Source organism: Stegastes partitus, unplaced genomic scaffold, assembly GCF_000690725.1.
Source record: "Stegastes partitus isolate 25-593 unplaced genomic scaffold, Stegastes_partitus-1.0.2 Scaffold2067, whole genome shotgun sequence".
NCBI lineage: Eukaryota > Metazoa > Chordata > Actinopteri > Pomacentridae > Stegastes > Stegastes partitus.
The window spans coordinates 8,375-33,970 of record NW_007579798.1 but is presented as its reverse complement, the minus strand read 5'-3'; the positions used below and the strand labels follow the sequence as shown (position 1 = coordinate 33,970).

Genomic DNA, 25,596 nt, shown 5'->3' with positions numbered 1-25,596 from the left:
TTTAATGTTTCATGATTTACTGGTTAATCTCATGAACTACAGCTCCCATGAGTCTTTGACATAGGCGTACTGTCAAAACCGTATCGGGACTGTAGTTGGTAAATGCTCACAAATTAGCTTGACTTTGGTGAAATGTAATTGTTTTGTTTTGTTCTTTAATTGCATATACACGTAGGATTTTGGGTAACAGATATCAATTCAGGATACAAATGCAGTATGACTTACAAGATAAAGACATAAACCCTACCTCCATAACTGTACTGAATTAAGCAGAAATGAGTATCATATTAAATTTTCAGTTATTTCTTGAGCACGTACTATGCCCTCCTCACCCACCCCAACCCCAATGGGATATCACTATGGAAAAGATAAAAAGCATTTCAATACAATTCATAATGAGGTCATGGAAAAAAAAGGGTATCAATATGATATGAGAGCATCCAGATGTTCCCATTCAAAGTAATTCTGCAGCGAGTTTCACAAAAGCGATTCTAAGCCAAAGAATAATCGTGTAAATTGGCTCTGACTAATGAATAAACTGATAAAGAAAATGAAACAGAGGGTATGAATTTAATAAATTCAGGCACATGTCACAAAGCGTCGCGAGACATGCCAAGTTGTAGTGATCCGTCAGTGGAGCGGAGTCCGTCTCAAAGGTGAGACACTAACTTTCCTTTTAACTCTGCACAGCATCAAGAAGATAACAGTTCCTGCTTTTTCGCTAATCCCCAAAACTACAATAATTCCTTCCATGTAATTAAACAGGATAAGGGAGAGGCCTGGAGTGAGCATTTTTCAGCTGCGCATGGATAATAGAGCAGGAGGGGTCTGAGCTCTTTGGTGACATCATCCCACTCTAATTATGGTGCACACGTGCTCCCTGAGCAGGGGAGTGGCCAAGCTCATTTGTGCCTTATCCTGACTGTATTATGCCCATGACTGACAGCACAGAGACAGCCCTCGGAGTGGCGCTAAAACAGGCAGAAACCTCCATTTCACACTCTTGACTGTGATTATTAATCTCTGCGTGCGAGACAGTGGTAAAGTGACATGAATGTGAGAGGGACGTGTGAGAAGAAGCAAGGTCATGGCTGTCAGACAGAATAAAAAAGAGTTGATTAACATGACATTAGATGAGAGTGGTTAAATTAAATCTTTAGTTGCTTTTGAGTAAATGAAGCTAGAGGACATGCCATTTTAATGTGTGCGCAATTTCTTTTAATCTTATTTTTCTTTGAGGAAAATGCTAAATTATCACTGTTAAATCATTAAAACATTTTCAAGGAGAAATGAGCTTGGCATTCACTAAAATTTGAGAAATATGAGGTACCAAATATGTATCTGTGGTAAGCTTAGTATCACAGACAATAAACTCCACTCCTGCCACAGAGATGGCTGGGACTGGATTCAGAGCCTTAATCCTACAACATCACAGAACCCTCCATCTGTTGCCTCTGAGCTGAGTCCTGCAAGGATGAGTGTGCCAAGGACACTGTAGGCGAGGGATCTCAGTGAACTGCTGCCAGAAGCGCAGTGCAAAGCTGGCTTGCTTAACAGTGGGCTTGCTACCTGGGTCACAAAAGATCTCAAACACCTCTAGAAAATCACAAAAACATTTAAGAACTGACAAAAATGCTTTGTTTAGATCCAGCAATGATGCCTTCTCTGAACATCAAAACACTCTTGTTATTTTAATGTTGTTGTTTTTGTTTTTTTTTTAGATACAGAATGCATAAAAATTTGAAGGACAAAATCATGCATCATCAGTTCAGTTTCTGAATTTCCCCCCCCAGGGGACAGATAGCAAGCCTCAACAGTCAGAGGCCTGCAGCCTAGCGATGGCTAGGACACTTCAGTTTGAATGGCGACGAGTCCCATCATCTCACAATCCAGTGAAAGCAGAACACACACGGTCATCACCCATGTTACGCAATCAGGCAGCGCTTTAAGACAGCCACAGAGTGAGAGTCAGGGCATGCTCAGTATGCACCATAGCCATGCCACAGCAAATTGGCTTAAGCACTACACTCAGGCAAGCTTCTCTTGAAGAGGGTTTCACTTGCCCTTTCTCAGAGAAGATTCCTTATTCAGGTTGATGGCTTCACTGTCAGCTTGAATGAAACCAACACAGTAGTTCTTTAGTTAGCCTTGCTGCTATTACTGTCTTAGTTAAATTCCACTATGAGAACAACTGGCAATGCTATCAAAAAAAAAAAAAAAGCAATCTAAAAAGCATTAAACTATCACTCTAATTCAATTTTAAAGTCAACTACCCTTAAGGATGCCTCATTGTGGGAATGTGTGTTGCATGTTTCGGAGAGCATGTGCAGTGCCTGTCCATTTCGCTAGACTGTTGTCTCAGTGAAAGCCAAGAGTGACAACAGCCGCAGGAATACTCCCTGTCATCACCGCAGCGCTGGGTGAATTCAAACATCTTTGTCAACAAGGACTCTCTTCACACAGCTGTAGGTGGTTGACTTTTGTAAGACACCTTTATCTCTCCCTTTTTCAGCAGAAAACTGCCGATGACATTACCATGTCATCATGCGGCAAGATATAATTAAGGCAGGAGCTTTCTCAGAATTTGAATGCGCAAGGGAGGAAAATCAATTGTTAGACAGTTTTCGCTCGAGCGACGCGTGTGTCATTCAGAGAAGGAAAGCGCGGTTGTCGTTATGTCACAGTGAAATCTTACCTTTTACTTCGATCGTGGCGTTTGCATTCGGCGCCGTGTCAAACGTGTAAACACACATGTACTCCCCAGAATCGTCTGCCCGTGCTTTAACGATTCTGCAGCGAAGCACAAAACACCAAATTATTTCATATTTTTACTGGTCACTTACACTGCAAGTAGTCAAGTAAATAAAGTCAACTAATCTCAGTTTAACACTAGTAATTAGTTTGGACTACAGCAGTGAAAGCCTGTAGGACCGACGAGGCCACGAGAGGCAAAATGTTGGCATTACGCTGTTATATTACGGAACAGCAGCTCTTGATTCTGCAGGGAAGGGCACCACAGGCATTTTAGCTGTAATCTTCAGAGTATCACTGATGTAATGTGACAAGGAAGTGACCAATTGGTCTTATCTTGTGGCTAGAGAGAGTCTGTGGTATGTCTATGGGGGCGACAGTAGATTTGTGCTTCAATGGTTATGCTGTGTGACAGCAGGAACTAACAACTAGTTGGTGCTTTGGGCTATAATAGAGGGGTTTTTTGTTTGTTTTAAGATAAATGCATAGGTATATGTCAGAGTCTGGTTTAAGGTAATGATATGCAGCATGAGTTTGGAGAAAGTCAGGAGTTACGTCAACATCGATTTGGTCTGTAGGTATACTTAAAAAGAATAGGTTCAGGAGGGTTCATAAGAAACTGAGATTATTTCAGTTCATCACAACAGCTACAAATCATAAAAGCTGCTACTTCTACATTGCAGTGTGCTAAAATCTATGGTGCTTGCTAGTAAACTGGCAGCTATGAAATATACTAGAATAGAAGAATAGAATAGAAAAATACTTTATTTATCCCAGTCTGGGAAATTACTGTATAAGTTGTCTAATTTTGCAACATGACACTTGTTTGTCTGTTTACGGCACACTGTGCATATTGAGAATCATATGTGTTTACTGTTGGCCTTGGTAGCTGCTTGAAGATGAGTGTACATACGAGCTAATTTTGGTGAGCTCGTTGTCTCTCACGTGTCTGTGAAAACCGAGCAAAAATAGACACACTGCTTGTTGTAGAAAAGAAAAAAGGTCTGTCCCACTTACAAGCAAGTACCTACAATCAGTTAGCCGAGCAGAAAAACAAACCTGAGTTACCCGTTTTTTGGAGAAATGTGTAAAAAGCTCCAATTTCCAACTAGGAGCTAATCTGTATAATGCCTTTGTCTTTGCTTGTTCTCCAAGAATTTCTCCAGACCCCCACTGAGACAGATACGAGCACGCAAGATTACCTCAGCGCTGGTTTTGCTCGCATAACTACTTCCATTTTACATGGCACATTTAGATAAATTCTCAGCGGATCCTCATTCACTTCCCACTGCTGAGAGCCCTTATTATCCGCATTGTCTCCTCTCCCAAACTATGTCCTACTTACAACTTGGAGGGAAATCTGTTTGTCACCTGTACGCTGTGTTCCTCTGCTCTGTCCTCGTGTTGGGGATCTCCTGCCCGTTCTTCATCCAGAAGCTTTCCTTGTGGGGTGTGTGAGCAGTGGTGAGGTTACACAGAAGGGTAACTGGTTTACCAGTGGTGTCCGCTGACAGGATGGTCTGATCAGAGGAATTGATCTTTGGTTCTGGAAAACAGAGACAGTCAAACCTTATCCCAGAACTAGTGCTCAAAGCTGTTTTAATGCTTCTTCCCATGCTGGAATAGCTGTAGGCTGTATTCTTTTTTTATATGAGCTGTGTAGGAGGGTGTCTATGAAGTGAAGTGAAGTTCACACAACAAATAAACAAAAAGCATAATAAGTACATGAAACCGCTGGAATGCCTTGTATCCAGCATTTTATCTTCAAAGTTAAAATGGGGTATTTTTTGAATGAAGCACGCGAATGCTTCATTAGTCTGATGAAATGCAGTAATACACAGTAATGCTACATCAACTCACCATCACCAGATATGAATTTTGACTGTCGCACAGTCTCCGAGGGGATGATTGCCAAATGGAAGCGATGCTGTGAGTGATATCTGCAGTAATTTGAACGTTTCAGTAATGAAACTGTATTGGCTCTTACAGATACCCTAAACCTACACCTCTAGACTCACATAAGCCATGTACTTTGGGATCAGGCACCTCATTTATAACCATTGTGCAGTTTTAAAACAGAGCGTGCATATTGCCCATCCCACAGAAAACTGGATATCTTCAAATATTATTTCATAACACATGTTATATTGTGTTTGCACTTCATTTTTTTTTTTTTATGTATTATTAAACAATTTCTTTCCTCAATAGTAATCATGAATATTCTGATTTATTTTTAGTGCAACCCACTGTGAGATTATCATTAAACTGCATTAATTTTCTTTGCAGAATGGAGAAAAAACTGTCAGACTAAAGTCATTTCATATCGTAAATGTTTCACAAACTATCACTTGACTTAGTTTTATGCAAAAATAACTCGAGGCTGCCACACATTTTGCTTTCTCCAATTCAACATATATGCCACCTACACTCCGCTGTGAAACTGAGATAAACACCTATATGCTCGGATTTGGAGTTAAACACTGCATTGTTTGTCGATACTGAGCCTGTGTGGAAGCTCAACAAACATCAGGCGGCGTGTCACTGTGCCTAAACACCCCCAGCGCAGCACAGCACACCTCCCTGTCTGATCACAGTGGTGTTTCATTTAGGAAATTGTCCTGTTTGTTGCATTAACAGCTGCTGCAGCCGTCAGCCTCTCAAACTTGGTTGCCGCCTTAGTAATGCCGCCTCCATCCACCATGTACATCATTATTGATTGGTGGTTTGGGTTTGCAGCGACCATTTATGGCTAATTGTGGGAGTGTAGTGGGCGAAATATGAGGCTCGCGTTTTTTTTTTTTAGGTAATTGTTATTTGCACACAGCTTTATAAATGAGACCGTTGGGGTGACGACTCATGTAACACTGAACAGACCTTTGACATTTTTACATTTCTGCTGAATGAGCACCTAAACGTCTAAACTGCTAACCGCCGCTGTTTACTGAGCAATACCAGGGTCCATTTCTCAAGGACGACCAGGGATGCAGGAGGTGTCATCTGAGAGCGAGGCGCCCTTTGCTCTGCCTTGAGTAGTGAGCAGGAAGCCTCCTCCGCACTGCCCCTCCTCCTCCTCCAGGGCGGGCCAACCATGGCAACGATGGAGCCCCCGAGGGGAGGAGCAGAGAGGAGAAGCATCATAATCCTACTACTGGCTGCTGCTGCTGCTGCTGCTGCAAGACCACTAGCAAGGCAAAGGGGAAGAGAAGGGAGAGAAGGGCTACTGACACTGACGATTGACGTCTATTAGCATTCACGGCACCCTCTTCCTGTAATTCTGTAATACTCAATAGCTAAGGGGACATCTCTCTCTCTCTCTCCCTCCTCCCCCCCCAAATCTCTCTCTCTCTCTCTCTCTCTCTCTCTTCCCCACCAAGCAGAGCCAAATGTACTATTAATAGTATCTTTGAGACATGCGTACACACACACACAACATGAGGTACATAAATTAACATTTAGCAAACACGGCACAGTGGTCCACGGGCAATTTAACTAGAAGGTTGTTTGTAGGACACCTTGTCACAACTTAAAATGTGGTAACTGCTGGATCACCATATCAGAATGTAACCAACATAAAAATGTTGCTCTAAATGAGTCAAGATGTCATGAAATCTAATCCCCCTTTTTTTTTTGCTTCTAGCCGGTATTCTAATACAGCGCTGCACCCAGATTGATATATCCAATTAACTGACAGCTACTTGACAGCTTTGTTTAAATGTCAAGTAGAGCTGCATTTTTATTACGTTTTGCCAAGATGTATGAAATCAATTAAATGGAAAAAAAAAACTGGCACATAATAACCAACTTGGCAAGATGTATATTTAGGGGAACATTATGTATTTGTAAAAGGCAAGGCAGGCCTCAAATCATGACATTATATTACAACACAGTGAGTGCACCGTCAGAAAAAGGTGCCAATAACCGTTCTTGAACAAAGAGAATAGTGGGCCGTCTGAGCACGTAGTTGAGCTAAATGATTTGAACCACTCATTTTGAATAAAAATATGCAATTTTCATTTTTTTTGTCAAATTTGGAATAATACATATTTGTGCAACTTGGCAATACAATTGATAGAACTTCACACACCATTATAAAATATATCTCAGAGACTTGCTTATTTTAATAAAAATGCTACTGTCTAGAATCTCCATTTTAAAAAATCCACTGAGATCTCTCGTGTGCAAATATTTTAAGTGATACTCCACACAAAATCTATTTGACTGTGAAACCCTTACCCACTGAAAAGTGGCTGAGAAAGATTTGCTGTTTACATTTTCAGAGAAAGCAGCTGTGCGTTCTGCATTAATTCATGTGGGAATCAATTCCAGAAGTGAAATGTTTTTCATGCTCGGAAGAAAAAAAATAAAAAAGAGAGAAATATCCAGAAGCATCTCTTCAGCCACTCCTGCACCATATTCCAGTGGTGTGTGTGTAGATGTTAACCACAGAGCTTCGAGAAGAGTGATGTGAAACTGCATTTAGCCATTTTGGTTTAACAATCAGCAGTAATGCAGGAGCTGATAGAGAAGTCTCTGTGGATATTTTTTAATTATTTTTTTTATTTTTTTTTGGCCTAGCTTGAAAACTTGTCGCCATTGAAGTCAGCTTTAATAATTAAAGCTAATCACAGCTGCAGTTCTTTGTTTAAGGAATAGAGCGACATTTCTAGAAATATGCTCATCTGCTTTCTTGTTGAGAATCAAATAGGAAGACCAAAACCACTTTCAAGTCTGTATGAAATATATGAACAATATGTACTGCCAGCTGCCAGGCAGTTTAGCTGTGCATACAGACTTGTAACGGCTGCTTCTATCCAAGAAATGGCTGATTTTTGTATGAATTTAGCAAACATGTTAATTGGTGTGTTTTAAAGGTACAGATCTGTAGAGGTCTGACAGAAGCAGGGTAACCGTTTCTGCCGTTTTCACCGATTCTTCATGCTAAGCTCGGGCTAACCAGCTGCTGGCTGTAGCTTTCACCCCAGACAGGAGTGGTATCAGTGTTTCTCAAAATATTAAAACTATTACTTTAATATAAAACCTACTTTTTTCAGAGTTTGGGTACAGTATCACTTTTAGCACATGTACAAAGTACATAGAAAAAAATGGGTATCTGCAGTAGCAGTTGCACTTACTTAAAAATTCTAATGTCAAATTGGGTAGCAAGTTAAAAGCTTTGCAATGGAAATGAAATACTGCATATATTAATATACTGTATATACAGATTTAAGGTATACTGGTACAGAGTGATTCACATTTACAAGCTAGATCAAGCAAAACTAGAAGGCCAAAACAAGACAATCAGACTGTTGCACATATCCTAAGCTACAAACTATACATTCATATCAAATGGCTATTGTGTATAGCCTGTAATATACATGTAATAACCAGGATATTACATGTATATGCAAAAAAACAAAACATATACTCTTCAGTAATGACAGAATATGTTCAGTGAGGATCTGAATTGTTAGATTTAAAGTAAGAAAGCAGGTAACATGTACATGAGACAAGTGAACAGCTGACTTCTTCTGAGAGTGGAAATAACATCAGCTCTACACCTTATACAATAATAGTCACACGTGAATCAAAATTTGTCAGTCCAATCAGAAGAGCCAGCCAAAACCAGACTCATCTAAACTTCTCAGAGAGCTTCACTATGACTAACAACATTCCACATCTCCCTGTGCTCCAGTGGGCAGAGCACTGAAGCATGCACAGATTAGAAGGGTCCAGTTGAAATTCACATTGTTTGACTGTTTGTGTGCATAGAGCAGAGGGTTAAAGGATATAATGTCATTACTGATTCACAGTCACACACTTAATGGCTGAGAAGGCACAAGGTACCACATTGCATAAGCAGATCCAGAGAGACCGTTGTGTAGAAATGAAATCTGTCTCATCTAAAATGAGACACTCAAGGCCCCCACGTGGTCGTATCCTTTATTGGATTACCACACACACAAATTTGAAAGCAGAAAATGTTTGCTTTTGTCAGGAAGGAGTTGACAGCAGGAATCACTGCTTTACACCTTAACAGATCCCTCCTTGTGTCTTCTTACAGTCCCATTTACACTGTGCCCAGAGTGAGAAAGCCAAATCAAAAGCGCCATTACTTCAAAGCACCACTAGGATTCCACCGCATTTAGCAGGCAGGGCTTTGAAGTAAATAAAACAATCCACGCAACGCAGGAGACACGACATAAAGGAATAAGTATCACAAATAAATCTAGGAATAGGAAATGGGGTGGAATTAGGATACAGAGAAAAAAAGATAATGATCAGAATATCATAAAAGGGCACATGAGACAGTAAGAACAAAGGTTTGGCGTGGGAGGAAAAGAGGGAAATGTAGATAAAGACTGAGTAAAGTTCCTGGGTTTGTGGTCATTTGTGGACAAGATGCTCAAGGGATTCGAGGGAGTGACGGGGAACTTACTGAGTTCAGAGGAAGAGAACAAAAATATTTACCAAACCAAATTTAATATTAATGAAAACAAAACACAAAGGGCAAACACTAGCATAAGGGATTTAAACTATTTGAATATTTTTTCTGTTAAAAAGCAACAAAAAAAGAAAAAAAAATGAATATGAATAATTTACGTGGTTGGTGTTTGTTTTATTTTTTTTTGCCTGGCCAGTGACTGCTGTGGTAAGGGTGGGCTCTTGAGAGGTTGGAGTGGTTGGGAGAGGGGATTCTGTAGTTCGTTCACCATCTAGGTACTACCGGACATAGACCACTCACTCTGTAGCACCGAAATGGTGGCCTGGGCGCGGATCCAAGTGATGGCGGGGTTTTGTCGGCGGTCATTGCGCCTGGGGTCGTTGCTCGCCCGACACTCATAGGTCCCAGAGTCCTCCAGTGTGAGGCGCGTGATGCCGAGCACACTGACCCCATTGGCGCCGTAGGCCGTGTTGATGGATACCCGACGCTTGCGGGCTCCGTCCCACAGCTGCTTGAAGGAGTCGGCTCGGTTGACCTCGGCATACCACCACTGGATCTCTGGAGTGGGGTTACCGACCACCTCGCAGTACAGCTCAAAGGTGTCCCCCGTAAGCTTAGTCTCAGACAGTGGCGACTTCACAAACCCAGCTGGAGAAGAAAAGCGTGTCGGAATGGCAGGGAAGGAAAGGGTAGAAGAGGGTTAGAGCAGTAGGAAGGCATGGAAAGGCCAGTGGATAGAAGAGAAATTAAATAGGATCAGAGTACAAAAAGAAAAGAGAGGATGATTAAAGGCAAACCAAAAAGAAGCAAGCCCCAAATCATTGATAGGTGTAAAAGGAAAAGGTTAATGATTGTCTCAATCCAGTCCGATCAACGTCAAGGTTCCCGGGCCCACTTAAGGCCAACTGTCAGACAAAGTCATAGTCAACCAGTCCCAGATCCACGCCAGCAAGTAGTGCTGGTATCATGTGTCGTTTCCTTTTCTTTTTCCCTCTCTCTCGCTGTCATGTAACCTTATAAAGATGAGTGCAATAAGACATTTGAAATGTACCTTTCACGTGCGTGTGCTTGAACAAACAGAAAAAACATTATTTACAGGACAACAAATGCAGTACATGGACACAAGTAAATACACTGTATGCTGAAGGGGAACTATTCTTCTGTTCCCATCGAGCTTAAGCAGTCACAACCGGTTTCTTAACAGTTGGTTTAGGGAATCCGTTGAACAACCGTCCAACCCTTTTTCATACTTACTGTGTCACAACAGTCGGTTGTATCGCTCTTACTTGACAACACTGACACGAAAGCTTCTTGTGCCACAGGTTTGTAATAAGAACATTGCAATAAACCTTTGCAAAGCAGTGAACTCGTAGTCGGCATCACCAGTTGTATCGTGTTATTACCTCCAAAGACAGTAGCAAGTTGGTCAACGGGCAAAGTTTTTTGACTCACAATAAGCTTGTATGGATTTTCCATTCTATCTTATGGGCCGTACCAGTTTCCTATTATCATCATGGATCCATTTCCTATATTCACTTATCCTGTTCATGATCACGGGTTGCTGGAGTCTATCCCGGCGCACGTTGGGTGAGAGGTGAGGTACAGCCTGGACATGTTGCCAGTCTGTCACAGGGCTAACACATACAGACAGACAAGCACATTCACACCCACTTTCACACCTACAGGCAATTTAGAGTCACCGATTCACATAACATGCTTGTCATTGGACTGTGGGAAGAAACTGGATATGCTGAAGGAAACCCCTGCAGACACAGATTTGTGCCAAGGGTCCTCTGGCCCAACTGTTTTCCTATAATCCTATAATCTGTTGCAAGATTCTTATAGGTGTTAAATAACCCTGCTTTTTTTTTTTTTAAACACACAGTGAATGGAAGTGCTCACATCACTTTTGACAAGTCTGCATTTTATGTTGTGATTATAGAAATAGCTGACCTGTACAAAGATTAACCATTTTAAATTTAACATGAAATACAAAGTTAGAATACCCATGCCAGTTCCCATGGTATTTTATCTGTCCCAAAGCTTGAAATATCTATTAAGAGCAATTCACAGAAATTTCCACAAATAAATGTAACTGTATGTATGTACCGTAATCTCTTTATCCATATCAGCTCTTGCTGGTAACGCCAGAAATGAGGTCAGCCAGCTTACATTTTGGATAAGCTGGACTTAAAGAGCAGTATTTCAATATTCCCATATGGTCACAGTGGTATAGGAGAGTTCAGGTTCAAGCAGCTTCTCCATAAACACTGCATGTTTGATTTCTGATTTTAAATCAAATCATCTTTATTATGTGAAACTGGAGTCGCTGTGCATATTCCCATTAGAACACAACACTGGCCTGTAGCCTTCCTGTTTCTTCTCACACTTGTGGACTACCTTGCTTCCTCACTCCCCTTATGTGAAATAAGAAGCACAGTTTTGATTCTCTAGTAAAATCTATAATCTGTCCATGGGCTTCATAAGCAATATTGCCACAACTGTGATTGCACCATGCTGCGGCTGTTCCTGATTCATGACCCCGTTTCACATCAGTAGTTAGCCCAGCAATACACTGCCAGCCTTAATGAACCTCATCTAATGACAAATCACCTGGACCATAGACACTGTTCTCTGCTGGCTCTACAGCCTGTCAGCTGTGAACCACATGTGCCTAAATAAATCAGGGGAAATACACTGCCTTAACTCCGCCCTGGATTGTTGTAGAGGAAAGGGGAAACAAAGAGCCCACGGTCCCTTGAGTGTTAAGACTATGTGCTGTGTCTAAATACAACCGCTTACAGGCCCTCCTAGATCTGTCTGCCCTGCTCAAAGAAATGTATCATAAGCACATGAACAGATGAGCTTGTAGAAGCCCGAGGAGGGAGTACAAAGACAGCATTCAGCTCACCCCCACAATGTAGCCAGTTACATTTCATTCATGTGATTTTATTCAAACTTCAGCTTCCGTTTGAATTTTTATGTAGTCCTTTTCTGCATTGCTGTGCGCAGCGTCGGCAAAGCTTGAGAACATAATTCGGCACTCAAAACGGGCCATCAGAGCGCAGGTAAAAATTTCCATCAGTTTAATAACAAATGGATTAGTGGCACGATAACAAGTTATCAAGTCTGCAGCCTCACACCGGTTTGTGACTCACAGCCATGTGAAAATAAATTAGATGATGAATTGTGAAGAGAATTTACCCCCACTCCAGACAAAATATATACAAAAAAAAAAAAAGCAGTCTTCCCGCTAGGAGACGTGTCTGAGGATATTAGGTGCTTACAACTTGTGCTCCTGTGTGTGATGCCTAGAGATATGCAGAGTAATTAGCATTTGTTTCTTTTCTCTGCAAACATCTGGGCCCATCACGCTTACCACATAATCCCAGAGGGTGAATCCAAGCCTATCCGCCTACACAGTTAAAGCAATATATCAGTGTGACAGAACATTTACTATGGCACTCTTTACTATGATTACAACACCAAATCGGTGTGGCACATAGCACATACTGTGCACAGGAGCTCATCATCACAGCATTGTAACTACTTCAAAAAAAAAAAAAGGTAATAAATATCCTCCAAGGTGATTGCAAATTAAATCAGGAAAAAAAAAGGGGACAGATGACTTAATTAAAATTCAGGTTCAGTGTGGAGAAAATACTCACAGAACAAACTACAGACAACACCAGACCAATGAGCAGACCAATTTTCATGTTGTTTAAACAAGGAGCTTACACTGGCAGTGAAAACAAAAACCCAAAGCAGCCAGCCGGTACTCATTCATTTCAAAGTGGTGCTGGGAGACAAGAAGTGACAGAGGATGGTGGACAGATCTCAGCAGCTTGGCGACGGAAGAGAAATAGGCTCGGTGTGTCTTAGAGGAGGACGCGGTCGACTGATGTGTTGTTTTAAGTTTTAATCAGTTTGCTCTAAACAAAAAATACAAAAAAAAAGAAAAAAAAAAAAGCAGAATATTTTTAGGCATTTTTGCAAAGCTGATTACACTTTCATTGTATGATGATGTTTGTATGTTTGTGGAGTAGGCGGACAGAGCCTGAGGTGACTTACTGAAATTCATATTTCTGTCAGACCAAAAAGTCTGAACACATTATTGTATATGCGAGTGCATTCAGCAGGAATCTTTAAAACCTTTTACTAGTTAAATGACTTTCAAAACAGATGCCAATTAATATTATGCCAGCCAACTGGGGAATAACTGATTAATTGCGCTGCGAAGCTTATGTATAAAAGTAATCTAAATTCATTTTATGCATTTTACAACTATTTTGCATTACTACCGCCTGAGGTTTGCATGCTGTAGTCTTGTATAAGGAGCTTCTGTATTTTTTTTTAATGAACAGAAACTCTGGCTGCAAGAGAGCTGGCAAAGTTTGTTATTGAAGCACATACATTTGCATTTGCAAAAAAAAAAAAAGAGGCCGTAAGGTTCCATCTATCACAGGTGGACAAAAGAAGCGATAAAACACTACTGTAGATCAACACTGAAGTAGACTCTTCCATAGCAAGGAGTGCTGGTGGTGATGGTGCTCATTAACTACTGAAGGCGTGCAGAATAAGGGCTCTGCTTATATTTCAGCCACTTGAAAGCTCTGCAAAGCCTGCAGAAATGTAGATCAGTCCTCTGTCCACTGTCTACTCCCCTTCTGAGTGTCACATAATCGCTGTCTGTAGGTTTTAAATGTCGCTCTCAAAACTGAGCTGTTATCTCCATCAAGGTTATTCTTCCAGTAATATATGCAGTGCATTGTCATGTGCTTAGTAGCTAAAGGTGGCTTATTGCTAGTAGTATCAGAGCGAACACATGCAGGTTTTCTGTTTCACTCACCCCTTCCCAGTGACTCATCTGGCTGTTGCGTATTGTAACATTACTTGTCATATCATCTTAGCACATTTATGAGACTAGTGTTATGCTTAAATTGATACAAATGACTACAAAGTAAAATATTAACCAAGCAGAAGTGCAGCGTCAAGAGGTTTCTTGCAGGTCAGTGTCAAAGTAAACTGGGTCGGAGAGGGGGCGGGAGGGGGTTGGGTGTTACATCACTGAATGCGATACCCTTTAAAAAATATTACAGTTGAAACAAATGGCGGCTTCACTTCGAAAACAGATGTTGATTTTGATTCTCAGTGAAGGTAAGATGCAGACAGGTAGCTGCCCTGATGGATTGTACGCAGTCTAACCAGGGGACAATTATATGAGTGAATAATTCAGCAAATTATTTGAACATTAAGTATAATGAGGTCCCTCATAGCGCCTTGTCCGACCTGCTTTAGCTCCCTTTACTTCCGTATGACATGTGCGCCATAGTATCGCAAAATAACCTGTAGCCTCGTGCGACATGCTCTGTCTAAAGCCGTACGAAAGTCACAGTCATTACAGCCCACATAGTCCCCTCATGTAAGTAGGGAAGAGAGCTCCCCTGAGGACTGACAACAAGCCACACACCACCATCATGCACCCTGAGAGTGAGTCAGCTGCCTGCCTACAACCTGGGTCCCCATCCGCAGTCCCACAACACAGACAGAGAAAATCAGAGGGTAGGAAACCCCTGAGGGCCAATGAACTGGTTATGTGCGAAGCAGTGAGTGTGGATGTGGGTGCATCTTTGCGTGGTGCTGCGACAAATACAGGCAGGTGACAAATTAAACGTCATTCCCACAGCGAGGGGATCCAATGTCTCCATTAAGCCGTGAGGGGCATTTTGCTGGCATAGCTTGGGAAGACTCACTGCCGATCAATACAAAGTTGTTCTGAGTAATCACCTTTACCCCACGATGAAACATCTCTGCCCTGATGGGAATAGTCTCTTCCAGGTTAATAACGCCCCCCATCCATAGGGCACGAGGGGTCACTGAAAGGTCGAGTGAGCACGAGAATGATGTGAAATATATGCTGTGGCCTTCACGGTGTGTTAGGCAGCGCTCTCAAATGAGGGAATATGTTTTAGAAGAGCGGCGTTCATCCCTCCAGCAGAGTTCCAGAGACTTGGAGAATTAATGCTGCGGTGCTTTCAGGCTGCTCCGGTGGCATATAGTTGCACTTTATGTTGGTTTTTCCTTTAATTTGTCACCTGTCTGTTTTTGTGCCTTTGCAGGTTGTTTACGATACAGCAAAGATGTAGCCATTGTTTGTATTTCACAATCTTTAACTCACTATTGTTAGCAGTAGTTGGCAAAAACGTGTACTGATGTCTGAATTTTGTTTGCATTGATTTATTCTAACAACTATCAACCATTACTTTTCACTCTTTTAAAATCGCACAGGTGTTTTCGGCTGTTTCAGGTTTTAGAGCTCGTTTTGTTTTGAAGTTGCGTAGGGCTTTCCTGGGCGTACGTCGAAGGCGCCAGTCTCCAAACACCTAAAACAGTCGTACAGGTTTAACATGTCCCACCCCAGCAGGTGTCTCAAAGCAAACAGATGAGTCAGGGAGGTAGCAGTCAAGTACAAAGTGCACACGCCCACAGAGTTCTCACAGACGGTCAAATTAGGCTTAAGTGAGAAGTCCTGTGTGAGTATGGGTGTCTAGTTGGTGTGGGTGAAATAAAAATGATTCATATAGGAATTGTGATTCTTATTATTTCTGAAATCCAAAAGATGTTTTTGTAATCACATTAATAATTCGGTTTTGTTGACACATAAATAAAGGAGGGGGGCAGCATAGAACATGCACCTACAAGAGTGACAAGGGGAAAAAAGGGGGAAGTTTGGGCACATTTGGATTTAATAAGTTAACAATTAGCTTTGCAAGACTAAACTGAAACATCCTGTTACTGCTCCGTCACCTGTAGATGTTGGCAGAACACCAAAGACCAGTTAATCACACTGCAGCGCTTTGCAAAACTTCAACCAACTCTGGTGAGGCAAAGAAAATATCCCAGTATATTGTCTGCTTCGATTTACAAAAAGTCCCTGTGCCCATACATCATATTAAATAACGCATTGCAGCAGAGAGAGTGCTCTCCGCTGCCGGAGATATAATCTGTTATGTAACTTGCGGACATATGGACCTCGTTATCGTCTTTGGCAAGTCAAAATTAAAGCACAGTTAAAAGTGTAGAAAGGTCATACTTGTGGTTACGCATGTTCCAGCCCATTAACGATGAATCCCCTGCATATTACATTACTGTTAAACACGTCTTTGAATTCTAGTTTTTTTTTTTTTAGTGTTTGTGAAATTTGAGATTAGTTCCTGACTTTCCAGTGCTTTCTATTCATTTTCAGTGAAGCGTGAAGATCATCCGATAAAACTGAGCAGCATGTTTGACAATACTGAAACTATAGTTTTTTAAAGAACATAAAGTTTATTTTTAACTCTTCCTTGCACATACAGAATAGGTCTAAATGTTAACTCTTGGGACTACATGGCACTCAAGCTTGTTGCTGGAAAATCAAACCCAGAACCCAAACGATACGTCACACCAAGTCTAGTAGATAGTTGTAATAAAATCATTGCTGTTGGGCAGCAGAAACATATACGTACTCTTCACAGAGACAGGCATCATTAAATAAATGTATTGTTTTCAATGTTTACTCTACACAAATTTGAAGTCTCTGCATTTGCTAAAATAAATGTAACCCAATGTATGCATGGATAGTGTGTTACTGCTAAATGAAGCAAGTGGAGCAATGCAAGGTACATGTTGTAGTTTTTATCATACAGAAAAATTTCTATTGTTGTTTACAACTCCATTGAAATTTAATGCTGATCTGCTCTAATAATAGTTTTGAAAAACTAAACAGCTTATAGGCTCATGAAGTTGACATATTCATCAAGTATTCGAGTACAAACTACTCACGCACTTGGAAAACACTTGTGTGATTTGTAACATGCAGCTAAATTTGTGTCATGACGTTGTGTTGATGTATAAGGAAGTCTAAATATCCTACTTCCTCACTGACGTCCCCTCAGCACTGTCAGCAACGTGACAAAGTACTGCTGTTTGCAAAGCCGAGTTTCCACCCCAAAAAAATGAGACGTTCGACTCACTGTTTCCGTTTTACTGGTAATACTTGAGTCTGTCAGTCTGATCACAGAGGAGAGGCAACAGTTTAATGAGATTTAAATCCCAATAACCCCTGTGCAGGGTAGAAATGCTATAATCCCATCCTCTAATCACAACCAGCGAACACTTCATATTCTGTTTCAGGGGTCAAAACAAGGGAATTCAAATGATTTGATGTAGAATCTGACAGGCAAGGAGCTAGATATGTCATGAAACATGGATTCTCATCGTCAAAATAATACCAGAATTTTAAAAAATTGCAGGAACCACAGCTCCAAGAGCATTTCTTGCTGTGATGGAAAATGCTATTCCCCAATCTCCTGCTATACTTGTCGTTATTATTATTTGTTGTATATGTTAACTGACTCCAGGAAGCTGAACCTCACCTGGCACAAGCCTGTAGGGCAACCTTCTGTCTGCTATGTCACCAGTTAAAATACCCAGGCCCGTGGGAAAAATTGGCTAGCTATAAAAGAAAGTAACCTCTTTGAGTATTCTGTCTCTGAGCCCGAGTCCTTGTGCAGCACACTTAACCTGAGTCGTTCCTGCAGAACAGCCAGTAGTACAGAGCTGTAGCTAAATTGGGGAACTTCCAGCTGTGACTGTGTGTAACTGTATGCGCGTGAAGCAGGCTGGTGCTGACAAAAAAAATAAAAAATAAATCAGCGTGCACGCTCAGCAAAAAACTCCTGAAGACAAATCACTACTGGTAAAAAAAAAACCTCATTGATCACCTGAAGTTGTACGTTAAGATACAGCGCGCCTGCAGTGACTTTTATACAGTGTGATGCTGCTCCCAATCAGCGCAGGCCATATCAGATTTCACAGCGGGGCAAGCGTGACTCAGTGTAAGAGTTTGGCATGAGTCCTACGGCATATTTTCCAGACTCACAAATGAACCTTTGTCCAGAGCCTGCATGAAACATGATAATGGACAAGCTGCTGCATCATATAGGTCTATTGATTGAACAGTGTGTGGCTGAAAAAAAAAAAAGCTTATCGTAAAAATGCAGTGCTGGCCTGTGTGGATGATAGAGCATAAGTGGCATAAAGAGGAACTAAAGGGTCAGGAATTCACAAAAAAAAAATGTATAGGGAATATTGTAATACATCTTTAAGCTGTGAAAGCTCAACAGGAACACATCTTTGCTGTTGTGTATGTGTGTTAAACAGCAGCTCACTCAGGTTCTGCAACCTGTGAAATACATACATTTTTGAACATGTCAGCGATAATATCAGCTCATTATTTTAAAGGTTATCTCAGCATGACCTGCATGTTTTTTTGACTCACACGGGCAGTGACGCCACAAAGACGAGCAGTAGTAGGCTACGTGGTTCGCGGAAGGGATGTTACGTAAGACACAAAAGAGACCCTTCCTCAGGTCAGGCCCAGCCACCTTCCAAATAGCTCGTCTTTTCTTTTGCAAAAAGATCACATCATCTCTCAGCTTAAATAGTTCACAGCCACCTAGTGAGCCTTTAGAGGGCTGTGCAGCTGTGCACAAGGAGGCCGTCCATTAAGAGTTAATGGATTCACTTTCACAAAAGGACCTTAAAGCCACAGTTCTCGGCGCTGTGTCTCGGTGGTAAAAATAGAAATGAGGCAGAATGGACGGATGCTATTTACAGTCCTCCAAATATCTGTCGCAGAAAGCAGCCACCTATAGTAGGCCTACTTTTCCCCGAACATGAGGAAATAATGGCATGAATTCCCACCGCTTCCCAGATAGAGTGATTACATCTCCTGCACTTATAATTATTATTGTCCCCGCGTCACTACCTGAACTCTGTAATATCACAGGAAAATTGAGGATTGCATAAGACGCCATGCACCGATTACCCTTTAATCTGAAGTGTGAGAGAGAAATGAAATGGCTTTTGCATGCAATGTGAGCAAATATCAGAATATTACCTTTCGCGCTACACGCGAACTGTAGCTTATGACTGCTCTTATCGAACCTGCGATGAACGCAGGGGCTATTTACTCGGAGTGAACTGCACTGCTACATAAGAAAGGCGGAACACAGACAGATTTTACGACCGGGTGGCACCAGCGTGCCGCTCACGGACCACTGGATGTATTTATGTGTGTTTCTGTGGTGTGAACTGGGCCTCAGTGAGTGGGCTCTAACACTGGGCAAAGACCATGGGAAGTGTTTGGAATGCCTTTGCTTGAGCTTTATCAAACAATGGAGGGCTTATTGGGTATTTGATTTTCCAGATAGCAAGATGAGAGACTGCCTTACTGCGTGCGCGCACACACTTAAAGCGCTTAAGAGAAATTAACTACAAAGACAGAAAGAAAGGAATTCAAGTAATAATATTTTGTTATATAACCGCTGTGGGGTTTTTTTTTTTAGTTTTTCTGTCTCCCCACGAGCCGGAGACGTAGGTTGCTCCAATGTTTTCTTGTAAAATGATCTAGATTCCAGTTGTGCTTTTTTGTTTTGTTTTCATTTCTACACACTTGCTTTTATCAGTATGCTTCAAAAATAGTACACACTGTTACACTTGCTAGATTGATTAGACTAGAATAATACTCGCAAAAATGAAATCCCCCCAAACAGTCTGACAGCGCTGGAGTGTAATGTTTGACAGCCTCCTCAGCCTGTTATCAAAATACATGTCTTATTAGGTACGGAACGGTGGGTGTCCGATAATCGCCCACAGGAAAGACGAGGTGGACACCGAGCACTAAAATTATAAGTATGCAGAATAATTCTCTGCCTTATATTTCTGTGAAAAGGGGATTAAACCACGTCAGCAATGCAGTTTTTTTTTTTTTTTTCCAACACGTGGGCCTTCACATGTGGGTATCACAGCTTCTTTGAAAACTATCCATTTATTGCATTGTATGACAAAATCTTGACACACTTCAAACTCGGATGCACGCCAAAGCGCCACCTTCTTCATAATCGTCTCAGTGTTGCTCAAGGAATCTATTCAGGTCCTTGTAAAAAACTGAAAACACAACGATTAGGAAGGTTCCACTTTAATTTCATGAATGGCTGCTGATTTGTGTGCCCCGCCGGGTGATGTGATTCAACAGAATTTGAAGTCGGGACATGCTGCATCAGAGGAGAAGACAGCCTGGAATACCCAACAGCATGTTGCTGACATTTACTTAAATCATGACGGTTTTATTATGATTAATGAACACTGAACTTTTAACTTTCACAAACGAACATCCTTTGGGTGTCTGAGCGGCTGTCAACCTAACGTTTCATTCCTTTTTTCTTTGACTTGTTTTGGAAGAAGAAGAAGAGACGGGGTGCTCTCACGTGAGGGAACAAGGTTGTTATTTGTGTTTATGCTTCGTGGTTGCAATGAATGCAGACTGACCAGTTGGGCAAGAAACGTCCACTCAAGCTGGCTTGACATGAAATATGGTAGATTATAACAGGAGGGAGGCGGGGTGGGGGCAGTTTTTAGTGAAACAGCAGCTCAGCAAGTGTGAGAAAGAAGGGGCCTGTTATTTACAGCAGGTGAGTGTTGAGCCTGTGTTTGGTGGAGATAATATGTTCCTTGATCAGCATCCAGAGCAGGTTAGTCTTGCTTGACATACTCTTTGCTGCCCAACCCCCTCCGACTAAACAAACTATGCATGGGCGGCCTCAGGCAACCCATCCTGTTCATGTGGCCGGAGAAGGTAAACTGGATAAATGTAAGAACTGTTCCCAGCAACAGTAATCTGACAACACGCTGGACTTGCCTGAAAGTAACTGTTAGTGCCTCCTGCAGACACACCTACACCCCAGTAATAAATAACCTTGCAAAATAAATAAATAAATAAAAATGTCACAACACAGTCAGTTTCATTTTCAGTTTCCATTATGTGGTCAGTGGTTAAATGTGATATTTTTTACTGGCTTACTCCGGCCTAGTAGATGCGTAAAACTATAGTAGTGGGCAGTCATCCTTCAAAATCCTCTTTAGAAACATTCATCGGGCGTCCTCACACAAGTCAAGTCACTTTCCCCTCAGTGCGATGTTTACAATTATGCCACGGTCACATCCGGTGTTCTTACCGTTTTGAGCCGAGACGAAAGGCAGCATCAAGTTCCCCAAAAGGACCACCAGTGTCACTGCGTTAGGATGCATCGTCGGGGCTCGATCAGGGTCTCGGTCGAATGTGGGAGGAGAGATCGTGTGGCTATTGATCACAAGATCTACAGAGATGGGCCCAGCATAGCACCGGGTTCTTAAAAAATAAAAAAAAATAGTCTGCCGATGGTGGTTTAAAAATAAAAAAAAAAGAAGAAAAAATGTCTGTAGAAATGTCTCCCTGATTCAAAGACCTTTCGAGGACAGCGATGGGTGAAAGGTCTGGGATGAGGCCAGTGCGGCTCAGGGATGCCGATGTGCGGCCATAGGCGGCGAAGAATCCTCGTCGGATTGCAGAAGAGGGGTCTTTGGCTGTCAGGAAGATCGTCCACAGTGTGGTTCTGAAGATTCAAAGATGCGCAGACCGATGCGCATTTGCGCTCTCGCGGTCACGGCTCGGTGATTAAAATGAAAGTACCGCACAAATGATTCCCGACGGGGGACTGATGTAGCCGAAACATAAGTCTGTTATCAGCACCGGTTCTATTTTTAATTCCGAAAGAGGAACAGATGCTGGTAGGACACCGACGGCAGCTACGACAAGCTGCGCGTTCCCATTGCGCGCATGACCGTGGATGAACACGCACACACGCACACGCATGTAACTGATGTTTGTGAACTCGGGCGGTCAAATGCGCCCTTCCTGCCATTCCGAAAGCATCAAGGCATCATTTAAAATAGGAGAAGAGAGGTGCACGTTACATCATGTGTGTGTTTTAATGCGGATGCTGCACATATACATAATAACAGACATCATTTCCTCACTCTGTTGCTTTTGCAACGTTGCCTATAAATCGTCTCTTATTTGCCACAAACTGCCAACAAACAAATTTCCCAGCACATTTACATTTAAAAGGGGGAGAAAAAAAAATAACAAACTTGCAAATGTTATGCAAATGAACAGAAAGCAACCCAGCTGCAGTTTCCACCTCCCACATCTTTGCAGGCCTCTTTCACAGAGCCTAAATACTTTTTTGTGTGAGCAGATTATGGTGATGCTCTTGAGCTCACTGAGGTCATTTATAAATTATGTCATCACATCAGTGGCCTGGGTGTTCTCAAGCTGTATGTACCACATCCCCTTGAAAGTTCAACATGGCCTCCTGTAATCCTCTTCTATCCTTAATCTGCCCTGTTGCACTGGCGACCTCATGTGGTCAGTCCAGGTAAACTGCAAAGTGTCAGCATGCATCTTTCTCCTTCTGCCTCTTTCTCTTTTTTTTTTTTTCTTCTTCTTGTTTTTATACTACCAAAGGAGCTAAAAACACCTATGCACTGGACACATTTTTAACCCTGCTTGATTTTATTTTTTATTTTTTTTAAAGATAAATTCTATAACCTTTCTTTATCGTCTTAATTCTAACATCTCCTTCTTTTGTTTAGTTGTAGTGCAAATTCGTGGGAGTAACTTGATTCCTCAATGTAAAGGCCGACACTCTGACGTATCCATGCATGTTTTTTTGCCGGACTGTTCCAAAATGGCCAGTCTCTGCTCACCCACAGAACAAACTTCCCTCCACTTTACAGCCCTCCCTCCAGTTTGTCCATGGGAGACCACATTTAAAATGTAACCCCACCTGAAACCTCACGCAGACCAATCAGCTAGAGAAATGTCAGAGCAGACGGCACACCCTCCTTTGTTCGAAACCAATCAGAGTGGAAGTGTGGCATTTTGCCTGAGGGGAAAACTTACCCCTGGATGCGTTAATTACGCATCACTTAGCTGTTGCCAATGTGTTCACAACGGTGGACCCTCTTTTGGGCTTTTTACAACGATTGTCTTCATTCTTCGGTCTATCTAGTATGGAAAGTAGACAACAATGGCTTACCAGGCTGAAAAATGAACTTAGCAACAGTCCTCTGGTATCAAATGTGGCTTTTGGCTTTATCCTCATGGGACTAGAGAAGCTGGTGGAGCTGGAGTTTGAGTGTCCTTGCAACGCTACATGGAACGGAGTGTTTTCATCAGCATTCTTCATCATTCCTGCCGTCATGGCCTTCACCTTGATGCTGATCATTCAAGGATGCAGATGTGATTCGTGGTGCAGGAAAACGGTTTCCCTCTCCAGCTTTGTTCCCGCTATCGTGTGGCTGATTTTGTTGTTCCTCGATGGCCAATACTTTGCTTGTGCTATGACAGACTGGGAGGGTAGATTTGTACTAGTTGACAAGGCAGCTCCGCAGAAGTGGTGTGAGCCAATTGGTGAGGGAGATGTCACACCACAAGAACTAATGCTCCGCTCACAGCAGCTGTTTGTTTTTTCTCAGGTGAGTTGAATATTTTCTACTTTGCAGAAGATTACGTAGGATGAGTGGAGTGAAAACACCTCCTCCTCAGAGGATATGCTGTATAGAACATACCCACTGACATTACACTTTGCAAACTATTTATGTACCTCTGTTACAGATATTGTTAATGAAGAGTGTGCCTTTTTATCTTGATTTTTACTTAACAAAGTGTTGTTTTTACTCTTTTGTACCCCAGGTTATAGGCATAGTCCTCCTCATTTTCATCTGTGTGGGTCTCGTAGTGTATGTAATCAGAGAAAGCTGCCAACAAGAGGTGGAGATGCAGGATGCAGATGTAGCCGAGCTCACTGTGCTCAGGATGAGCGCACTGCGGACCAGGACATCATGAGAGGACTTAGACCGTCCACCACACCTGCCCTGCTGGCACGGACACTTTGTAAATACCACAAACAGACTTTACCATCAGTTTTTGTAACTTTTGTGCCTGTTGAAAGTCTTTTCCTCTGTAGACGTTGGATATTCAGTGTGCCTTGAATGGTCATTATTGCTGCCTTATGAAGCTGCCATGAATATGGATGTTATTGAAAACAGCTGTTATCTTCTTTGTATTATTGTTGAATTTGTAACTTGCTTGTGTTCATCTGATAATTCAGTGAAGCGACTAATTAGTTTTTTTTACCAATCTTTAAAGGAGTGGTTTGACATTTTGGGGAATCGGTGTATTTGGGTTGTTTTTAACATCAAAAGTAAGAGGACAAGATTGTCTGTCTAGTAGAAGCGACATATAGTGTTTTATTAGCTTAGCATATAAAGACTGGAAGTTGGAAATTGTTATTTCAGTTGAAAGTAAAAAATAATTGTAAAAACATCTACCTACCATCACACCTGAAGATCACAAATTCATCTGTTCTATCAGGCTGTTTCTTCACTTGGAGCAGTAGCCAGACAACCAGTGCAGCCACAGACACCAGCTTAATATTTACTGTGAAGACACCAGAATGCTATTTTCTGATCTAACTTTTAGCAAAGGAGAAAATCAGCAAAGTTTCCAAAATTACAGTTGTTTTTTTTTTTAAAGAATTTTATCACTTTGTCATGTTTTGTGAAGTTTTAGAATTGTCAGCTTGCAGCTCAGAGAGTGCTGTACTTTTTCACCTTTTTATACCTTATCTAAGTTTTTGTGCCTTTTGTATTAGATATATTGTCACAAGTGGAATCCATCAGGCAGCTGATATTGATCTGATTAATATTAGTTCACTTGTACTATTGTTTGATGTGTGCATGCCAACAATGAAAATGTTTAAACAAAGTGAAAATCCACTTTTGTTTTCCCTCCTGGGTAGCAAATGTCTCCAGACTTGTGGTATCAGACCCCATCATGTCTAATCTTAGCTAACGGTGATATTTCAGACTGAATTGGAATTCCTGATGATTTCCTTCTTTTGACAGATAGAGATGTAAAATGATGAGCATGATGATTTGTATCATGGCTGCATCCAGCCAAAAGTAGGATGTAGACACAAACTCTATACCAATACTTGCAGTACTTTGTTTTTATTGTTTTGTAATAAATCAATTTATTTATTTAAGTAAAATCTTCATTTTTTCTTCACACCGTGTTGGTTTCCACAGAAATCATCAACCTTCATGTGTTGGGGATTTGAGTTTGTCTTAAAGTGTGATCCACTCTGTTGTGAAGCTGTAACATCTCTCCAGTAAATGTACAAATATTCATACAGTGGTAGAAAAAACAGAACAATCTAATTTACATGTAATGTTGTTTTGACATTCCCAGAAAAGTCTGGCAACACTGAGAGCACCAGTTCTTTTGGTGGGCTGAAGCTAAAAACCAAGCAGGACTTTAACAGAGCAGAAACACACGTCCAACTTGGTTTTAAATATAAATGCAGATTCATCAGTCTAACACATCCTACAATATGTATTGTATCTGCAGTGTAATACCAAGGCGGTCTATGAGTCCTCTGGTGAGGATTCCTTTAGGACAGCCTGTGTCCTGAGGA

General features: G+C 41.5%; 1 protein-coding gene across 2 annotated transcripts in view; it reads right to left on the bottom strand.

Annotated features, from left to right (window-relative positions):
- LOC103373785 (neuroplastin-like) overlaps positions 1-21,873 on the bottom strand; it is a 28,832-nt gene extending 6,959 nt beyond the window's left edge. Inside the window, exons 1-4 of one of the 2 annotated variants that reach the window (XM_008303772.1) lie at positions 21,250-21,873; positions 9,494-9,841; positions 4,123-4,297; positions 2,696-2,790 (exon numbers count right to left, since the gene is read on the bottom strand). In XM_008303772.1, coding sequence (XP_008301994.1) covers positions 2,696-2,790; positions 4,123-4,297; positions 9,494-9,841; positions 21,250-21,322 — 691 coding nt within the window. In that variant the 5' untranslated portion in view covers positions 21,323-21,873. The remainder of the gene's footprint in view (positions 1-2,695; positions 2,791-4,122; positions 4,298-9,493; positions 9,842-21,249) is intronic. The other variant, XM_008303773.1, reaches the window with a different exon arrangement.
- Between the last annotated feature and the right edge of the window lie 3,723 nt (positions 21,874-25,596).